General features: G+C 41.5%; 1 protein-coding gene across 1 annotated transcript; it reads left to right on the forward strand.

Annotated features, from left to right (window-relative positions):
• Nucleotides 1-4,631: 4,631 nt before the first annotated feature.
• Nucleotides 4,632-9,485, forward strand: LOC129898954 (uncharacterized; the record flags this gene model as incomplete). Its single annotated transcript, XM_055973679.1, has 3 exons — nucleotides 4,632-4,795; nucleotides 4,887-4,920; nucleotides 9,021-9,485. Coding segments are annotated over exons 1-3 (663 nt in total), but the record flags the coding sequence as incomplete, so codon positions are not given.
• Nucleotides 9,486-9,764: the final 279 nt, after the last annotated feature.

The following is a 9,764-nucleotide window of genomic DNA, read 5'->3' on the forward strand; positions in this document are numbered from 1 at the left end:
TGATGATGTAATTGGAGTAGTTTTCCTTTGAAACTACTTCTCCTTAAGATTATTTATTTCCTTTGATGTTGATGATGGAGATTCCACATAAATATTCTTGTTTTTACTTAAGTCTTCCGTTGATGAACGGATGAGTGATGAGACCAAGTAGTTCTTTCGGAGATCAGAGATGGTTTTTGAGTGTCGGCCACGCCTAGGGTACCCTCTCGGGATATGACATATGGCTTCTGGTCAATTATACTCTTAAACTTTTATGGAACCCTCTGTAAGTACTTGGGTGAATAGTATGTGTATCCTCGGCATGATCCATGACGTACTTTAGCATTTAGGGGCCAATCAAGAGGAATTAAGCGATTCTCGCATTTTTCATGTGTGTTATAGTAGCTCATTAATATTTTGTTGGTATGACTTCTGGTCAATTATTTTGTAAAATCTTCATAAGACCCTTCGCAAGTAACCAGGGGAGAAATATGTGCTACCTCGTCACGACCCAAGGCATATTCGTAGCATTTAGGGGTTATTCAAACAGAATTCTGCGCTTTTCTCATTGTTTTTGTGTGTGTTAACCCATAAATATCTTGAGGGTATGACTTCCAGTCAATTTTTATCCGAAATCTTATTGGAACCCTCCGTAAGTATTGAAGGGAGCAACACGTGTACCCTCGAAATGATCCACGATATATTTATTGCATTTAGGGGTCACTAAAGCAGAATTAAACGATTTTTTTTATTTTTTGTGTGTTAGCTTATGAATATTTTGGTGGTATGACTTTTGATCAATTTCTTTTGTGAAACCTTTACTTGACCCTTCGTAAGTAATTGGGGGAGTAGTACATGTAGGTTAGGAATATTCCATAATATATTAATAGAATTTAGGGGTCACTCAAGCGTAATTAGACATTTTTCTCATTTTTCGTGTATGTTAGCTCATAAATATTTTGGTGGCACGACTTCCGATCATTGTTTTTCAAAACTATTACGGGATCCTCCATAAGTATCCGGGGAAGCAGTATGTGTGGCCTCAACATGATTTACAATATATTTATAGCATTTAGGGGGCCATTCTAGCGGATTTAGGATATTGTTTCATTTTTGTGTGTGTTAGCCCATTCATATTTTGGTGGTATGGCTCCATGATTATCTAAGGAGGAGTACGTGTAGTATCGACACGACCATTGACATATTTATAGCACTTAAGGGGCTACTCAATAAGAATTAGGCAACTTTCTAATTTTTCATATGTATTAGCTTATTAATATTTCGGTGGACTTTCAATCTTTTTTTATCCAAAACTTTTATGGACCCTTCGTAAGTAATTGGAAGAGCAGTACGTGTAGTATCAACACAATTCACTTCATATTTTTAGCATTTAGAGGCCACTCAAGTGGAATTAGGCGATTTTTCTCATTTTTTGTGTTAGCCCATGAATATTTTAGTGGTATAGATTTCGGTCAATTTTTTTTCTAAATATTTTACGGGATCCTCTATAAGTAACCGGGGAACAGTACGTGTAGACTTAGCATGATCAACAATATATTTAAAGTAATTAGGGGCAATTCAAGCGGATTAGATGATTTTTTAATTTTTCGTGTGTGTTAACCAATGAATATTTTGATGGTATGATTTCTGATCAATTTTTTTCAAAACCTTTACAGGACCCTCCGTAAGTACCTATAGATCAGTATATGTAGCCTTGACATGATCCATGACATATTTATATGATTTAGGAGCCACTCAAGCGGATTTAAGTGATTTTCTCATTTTTCATGCGTGTTAGCCTATGAATATTTTGGTGGGATGACTTTCGGTCTTTTTTTATCCAAAACCTTTATGGGATTCTCCATAAGTAGTCAGGGGAGTAATAATGTAATGACCTTGAGGGTGATTTTTGTAAATTTGTACAAAACATAACTCTTAAATTTTAGTTTCAAACCCCAAAAATCCTTGTTTCTTCCCTAATCCGAATTTAAGGAAAATTGTGATTTCCAACTCGTTTTGAGCTCTATATTTATGGGTTTTTCAACCATGAGTTCCTTATTACCAATAGAATGGGATTGTTCAATAAATTTACAGATTTGACCCTTTTCGATAGTTAATTTTTGGACCATTTTACCCCCGGTTCCGAAACCTATCAATATGGGTGTCATTGGACTCCTTGTGACGTGTATGTTTCATTGTTGATAGTGGGTTGTCATTCCGGGCGCTGAATTCGAGATTTGCTTGTCCGATGGAGGTATTTGAGTGCGGTTTCAGCAATTGAGGTAGGTTTGGCTATCTTTCTTTGAGATTGAGATAGGGTAATTAGTCATTCATATGTTATAGACTTTGGGATGGGGTTGTAGTATGAGTGGAGAATGTTATATATATTATGATGTCCGTGTGGAGGCTTATTTATTAATGTGTTGCCGTGATGGGGTTTATTTGTATTACATAGCCCGTGTGGGGGCCTTATTTGTTATCTTATTTGCTTTGAGAGCATGTGAATTATGATTTGCCTAAGAGAGAGGCTTGAGTATATTATTTGACTTGTGATGCCGCCTGAGAGATTGAGTTGGGGGTTTTGAGCATACTTGAGTATTGAAATATTGTTGAGAAAGGGGTGAATATTTAAATGAAAGTGTGTTCTTCCCGTTACTATTTATTGAGGGTGAACATCATGTGTAGGTTAAGTTTTGAGAACTTTGAACATTATACCACATGTGAGTTGATTATTACTTCCATGCATATGTGTTTTGATGCATTCATCCTCATTCATCACATCATGAAACATGGGAAGTTGAGAAATATGGAAATTCTATTTGAGAAAGAAAATGAAACACCTTTAAACCTTTGTATCTTGAGTCCCTGACCGAGGCAATTTTTCGGCAGGGTAGTGGATGCATTGTGATCCCTTGACCACGAGGAGGTGGCAAGGATAATGAGATATTGTGATTGAGGTATATGGTCTGCGAGACCCCCATGGGTCCTGCTTGGTAGCACAGCTCGGCAGGTTTATACGACAGGCTGTGCGACAGTCTTGATTCCACCGTACCACCACATCATTGCATCATCATATTGCATTGCATTGCATTGACATTTGTGCTGCTTGAATTATTTGATTAATTGTGATTATGAGTTGTTATTATACTTTATTCGTGCCACTATATATATAAACTGGCGGCACCGATGCCGAAGTGGGACTTTTCTATATGCAGGTGGAAGCGTTCCTTAGTTTATTTCATAGGTTTGATTAATTCCTTATACTCAGTCAGCTAAAACCTACTGAGTACATGTGAATTGTACTCACCCCTACTTCTGTGTCCCTTTATGATGCAGATACTAGTCGGGGTACCCCACGTGGCAGTTAATATTCTAGCAGATTGTGTAATTCTCAGATTAGTGGTGAGGTCCCAGAATTCGGATCGTCACTAGTCTATCTTTATTTTTCAGTCTTTTGTATCATTCAGAGACTTATATTGTATCTTCAGATTCGAACCTTGTATTAGATGCTCTTTATACTTATGACACCAGGTTTTGGGATAATTTCTTCATTGTTTTTTTTTCTTTTTATTTAAATCGTGGAATCACTTTCCCCTTTGGGAGTCTTGTATGAATTTTATTTTTAGGGTTACACATCAGATTGGGTTTTGAGATGTGTGCCATCATGACCTCAGTTTTTGGGTCGTGACAAATAAGTATTGTCTTGGCATGATCCACGATATATTCATAGCATTTAGGTGTCATTCAAGCGGCTTTAGACAATTTTCTCATTATTGTGTGTGTTAGCCAATTAATATTTTAGTGGTATGACTTCGGGTTAATTTTTTTGGAACCCTTTATGGTACCCTCCATAAGTATACCCGGGGGGAGGGTGCATTACATGTAGCCTCAGCATGATCCATGGTATATTTGTAGCATTTAGGGGCTACTCAAACTGAATTAGATGATTTTCTCATTTTTCGTTTGTGTTAGTCTATTATTCTTTTGGTGGTATGTCTTCCGATCAATTCTTTTATAGTATCTTTATGGTACCCTCTGTAAATTCCAGGAGGAGCAGTACTTGTAGCCTCGACATGATCCACACCATATTTATAGCATCTATGCGCCACTCTTTCGGAATTAGACAATTGTATTATTTTTCATGTGTTAGCTCATTAATATTTTTATGGTATTGCTTTCGATTAATTTTTTATCGAAACCTTTATGGAATCCACCGTAAGAACCTAGAGGAGTAAGTATAGACACAACACGATCCACGACATATCTATAGCATTAAGGGGCCACTCATGTGTAATTAGGCATTGTTCTCATTTTTCGTAAGTGTTAACCCATTTATATTTTGGTGGTGTGGCTTCAAGTCAATTTTTTTCCGAGATCTTTATGGGAATTTCTATAAATACTAGGGGAGAAGTACGTGTAGTCTCGGCTCAATCCATTGCATATTTTCCGCATTTAGGGGTCAATTAAGTGGAATTAGGTGATTTTTTAATTTTTCATTTTTCATTTGTGTTAGCCCATTAATATTTTGGTGGTATGAATTGCGGTCAATTTTTTTCAAAAACTTTATGGGACGCTTTGTAAATATCCCGGGGAATAGTATGTTAGTCTAGGCATGATTAACGACATATTTATAACGACATATTTCTGCGCAGATGGTGAGGACTAGAGCCACAATTACTGAGGGTGAGGATGCACCTGCTGCTCGAGCCCCACTACGCGGGCGAGGTAGAGGACGTGGTGGAGTCAGGGGACGAGGCCGAGCAAGGGGAGCGGCACCTACTCGTGGACGAGCTAGAGAGCTATCACCTGAGCCCATGTATGAGCATGAGGATGACTTAGAGCAGAAGACTGAGGAGCAGAGGCCATCCCAGCCTCCTGTGGTTCCCGATAGTACTCCGATGTTTCAGGAGCTATTTGTTCGATTATTGGCTAGACTGGATGGTGCTCCTACCTCTGGTATTATTTCAGGTACTATAGGTTCTCCTATCACAGTTGGTGCTACACCGCCAGTTCAGGGGCCTAGTGTAGGATTTCAGACTCCTGGTTCATCTTCAATGCCTTCTATTGCACCTCCGAGATTTGCAGCTCCGCCAGTTTCTGCTAATGCTGCCATGTCGGTAGCTGAGCAGAAGAGTTTCGAGAGGTTCGTTTGATTGGCACCTCCAAGGTTTGATGGTAAAGCCGAAGAAAAAGCCTATGACTTTTTGACTGAGTGTCAAGATAGGTTGTTCAACCTAGGCATTTTAGAGGCACATGGAGTTGCTTACACTTCATATCAATTTGCGGGAGTGGCCAAAGAATGGTGGAGGTCAGTTCTTGCTCGTAGACCTATTGGTTCTCCTATGATGAGTTGGGAACAGTTTACTGAGGTGTTCCTTGAGAGAATTGTGCCATATAGCCTTCGTGATCAGCGTAGGGATGAGTTTGACAGACTGGAGCAGGGCTCCCTATCTGTATTTGAGTACGAGACTCGCTTCCATGAGTTATCTCGTTATGCTATGTCGAGTATTCCCACCGAGTTCGAGCGGATTCGCAAACTAGTGAAGGGATTCGCCGGTTATCTCCAGGAGGCTACAACCTCTTTTGTACTGTCTGGGGGTACGTTTCAGAGTATTATTGATCATGCCAGGATGATAGAGAGTATCCGACGTGCTAGACAGAGCGGGGCCAAGAGGTTCCGTCGGCAGGGTCAATTTAGCAATCATTCCTCCTAGGGTAGAGAATATTCGGGTTCAGGAACCCATGGTTATCAGGGCAGACCAGTCCAGGCAGCTATTCAGGGTTCTTCGAGCTCCGGAGGTCTTTTTAACACTTCTAGTTATTCCCACGGAGTTCAGGTCCTCGAGGTTGTTATGTGTGTGATGAGTTTGGGCATAAGGCCCAAGATTGCCCCAAACGTGCTCCTTCTAATGGATGGCCTGGGGCACCAGTTGTTCGTTCTATAGATGCTCCAACTGTTCGAGGTTCTTCGCAGAATACTAGAGGTGGCACCTATGGTGCTAGGGGTAGAGTACGAGGTGGTGCTCGTGGTGGTTCGCAGGCTAAGGGTGACCGTCAGTTATGCTATGCTATATCGGGTAGATATGAGGCAGAAGCCTCTGATGCAGTTATTACAGGTATTGTTCCAGTTTGCCATCGTTCTGCTTCAGTATTATTTGACCCAGGGTCTACCTATTCTTATGTGTCGACTTATTTTGATGTGGGTATTGATTATGTGAGTGAGTCCCTTATTGTGCCTATTACTATTTCTACCCCAATAGGTGAATCTTTAGTAGTGGATCGGGTATACAAGGGATGTTTGGTGATATTTTCGGGTAGAGAGACCCGTGCAGACTTGATTTTATTAGACATGCTTGATTTTGATGTGATATTGGGTATGGACTGGTTATCTCCTTATCATGCTATATTAGATTGTTATGCAAAGACCGGACCTTAGCTTATCCCGGTTTACCTAGCTTAGTATGGAAGGGTAATCCGAGTTCATATCCTAAGGGGGTGATATCTTATATTCGTGCTCGTCGCTTGATGGATAAGGGTTGTTTGTCTTATTTGGCTCATGTACGTGATCTCACCACGGAGTCATCTCATATAGAGACTACGAGGGTGGTGAGAGAGTTTATGGATGTATTTCCTACAGACTTGCCGGGAGTTCCTCCTGATCGTGATATCGATTTTGTGATTGATTTGGAGCATGACACTAAACCCATCTCTATTTCTCCTTATCGGATGGCTCCGGCAGAATTGAAAGAGTTGAAAGAACAATTGGAAGATTTATTAAAGAAAGGGTTTATTAGACCTAGTGTATCACCGTGGGGTGTACCGGTTTTATTTGTGAAGAAGAAAGATGGTACTATGAGGATGTGTATTGACTATCGACAGTTGAACAAAGTCACTATCAAGAACAAGTATCCTCTCCCTCGCATTGATGATTTATTTGACCAGCTTCAAGGCTCATCGGTGTTCTCAAAGATTGATTTGAGGTCGGGTTACCATCAGTTGAGAGTTCGAGAATCTGACATCCCGAAGACTGCATTCAGGACTCGTTATGGGCATTATGAGTTTGTGGTTATGTCCTTTGGGTTGACTAATGCCCCAGCTGCTTTTATGGAGTTGATGAACCGGGTATTTCGACCTTATTTGGACTCGTTTGCGATCGTGTTTATTGATGACATCTTGGTTTATTCCAAGAATGAGGCGGATCATGTTAGGCACCTGAGGACAGTCCTTCAGAGATTGAGAGAGAGGAGAAGTTGTATGCAAAATTCTCCAAATGTGAGTTTTGGCTTGAGTCCGTGACATTCTTGGGTCATATAGTGACCAAGGATGGTATTATGGTTGATCCAGCCAAAGTTGCAGCGGTTCGTGATTGGGTTAGGCCTACTTCGGTTACCGAGATTCGGAGTTTTATTAGGTTGGCAGGCTACTATCGTCGGTTTGTTCAAGGATTCTCTTCTATTGCAGCCCCATTGACTAGGCTAACTCAAAAGACCGTGGCATTTCAGTGGACTGATGAGTGTGAGGCGAGCTTTCAAAAGCTCAAGGAATTATTGACTTCAGCACCTATTCTAGCCTTACCCGAGGAGGGCGTGGCATTTATTGTGTTTTGTGATACTTCGGGAGTCGGCATGGGTGGTGTATTGATGCAAAAAGGTAGAGTTATAGCTTATGCTTCTCGTCAGTTGAAGGTACATGAGAAGAACTATCCTACCCACGACTTAGAGTTAGCAGCAGTGGTGTTTGTTCTGAAGTTGTGGAGGCATTATCTCTATGGAGTGCATTGCGAGGTCTATACTGACCAACGTAGCCTTAAGTATATCTTTTCTCAGCCGAATTTGAACATGCGGCAGCGTAGGTGGTTAGAGTTATTGAAAGACTATGACATTACCATACTTTATCATCCGGGGAAAGCTAATGTGGTAGCGGATGCCCTGAGTCGCAAAGCATCTAGCATGGGTAGTTTGGCCTTTCTTAAGGCTGTGGAGAGGCCTTTGGCATTGGAGGTTCAGTCATTGTCTAGACAGTTGGTCCGACTGGATATTTCTACACATCATGGTATTTTGGCATTTGTGGAGGCTAGGTCTACTTTGATGGACCAGATTCGTACACACCAATTTGAAGATGAAAAGTTGAGGGCCATTCGAGACAAAGTGTTGAGTGGTGAAGCAAAATCAGCCTCTCTTGATCAGGAAGAAGTTTTGAGGATTAATGGTCGCATTTGTGTGCCCAAGGTTAGTGAATGGGTACGTATGATATTAGAGGAGGCTCATTGTTCCAAGTATTCGATTCACCCGGGAGTGGCAAAGATGTTTCATGACTTGAAACAACACTATTGGTGGTGTGGCATAAAGAGAGACATTATTGATTTTGTGGCTAAGTGTCTAAATTGCCAACAAGTGAAGTATGAGCATCAGAAACCGGATGGTCCTATGCAAAGGATGCCCATTCCTGAGTGGAAATGGGAGCGTATCACTATGGACTTCGTGTCTGGATTACCCATGGCATTGGGTAAGTATGACTCTGTCTGGGTGATTGTGGATCGATTGACCAAATCAACCCATTTCCTTCCGGTGAAGACTAGCTACAATGCGGATCAGTTAGCTAGGATCTATCTTCGTGAGATTGTTAGGCTGCATGGGGTGCCTATCTCTATTGTATCGGATCGGGGTTCAGTGTTCACCTCTCACTTTTGGAAGGCATTACAGCGTGGTTTGGGTACGCGACTAGAGATGAGTTCAGCATTTCATCCCCAAACCGATGGTCAGTCTGAACGGACTATTCAGGTATTAGAGGATATGCTTAGGGCCTGTGTGATTGATTTTGGTGCCCGATGGGACCAACACTTGCCCTTAGCAGAGTTTGCCTATAATAACAATTATCACTCCAGCATTCAAATGGCACCATTTGAGGCATTGTATGGTCGTAGGTGTCGATCACCCATTGGATGGTTTGATTCTGTTGCGGTTGATGCATTGGATACTGACTTACTTAGGGATGCTGTGGAGCGGGTACGTTTGATTCAGGGTCGACTATTGACAGCTCAGAGTCGTCAGAAGAGTTATGCTGATAGGAGGGTTCGTCCCTTAGAGTTCATGGTGGGTGATTGCGTGTGGCTTAAAATATCGCCCATGAAGGGTGTGATGAGGTTCGGAAAGAAGGGCAAGCTTAGCCCAAGGTTTGTTGGCCCGTTTGAAATCCTGAGGAGAGTAGGTGGAGTGGCGTATAAGTTGGCCTTACCCCCTAAATTGTCAGCTGTCCATCCGGTGTTTCATGTTTCCATTCTTCGCAAGTACATACCGGATGAGTCTCATGTGATTTCTTACGATGCGGTAGAGTTGAGTCCGGATTTGACTTATGAGGAGGAGCCGACAGTTATTCTAGATAGGCGGCTTCGTAGACTCAGGACCAAGGAGGTCGCTTCGGTCAAGGTGCAGTGGCAGCATCGGCCTGCTGAGGAGGCGACTTGGGAGTTAGAGTCTGATATGCAGGCTCGATACCCTCAGCTTTTTGAGACCCCAGGTACTTTATTTTATCTTATGTTCGAGGACGAACATCCTTTTTAGTGGTGGATATTGTAATGACCTTGAGGGTGATTTTTGTAAATTTGTACAAAACATGCGTGAACAGTACCACGCGTGAACAATAACTTTTTGGGCAGAAAATGCCCCTTTCTTCCCATTTCAATATTTTTTCAACATTTGTTTGAGTTCTTGAACTCCTTGAGGTGATTTGAGAAGAGATTTTCGAGGCAAAGTGTTGGGTAAGTGATTTTTGACCTAAAACCTTCC

This window comes from Solanum dulcamara, chromosome 8 (genome assembly GCF_947179165.1).
Source record: "Solanum dulcamara chromosome 8, daSolDulc1.2, whole genome shotgun sequence".
NCBI classification, from domain to species: domain Eukaryota; kingdom Viridiplantae; phylum Streptophyta; class Magnoliopsida; order Solanales; family Solanaceae; genus Solanum; species Solanum dulcamara.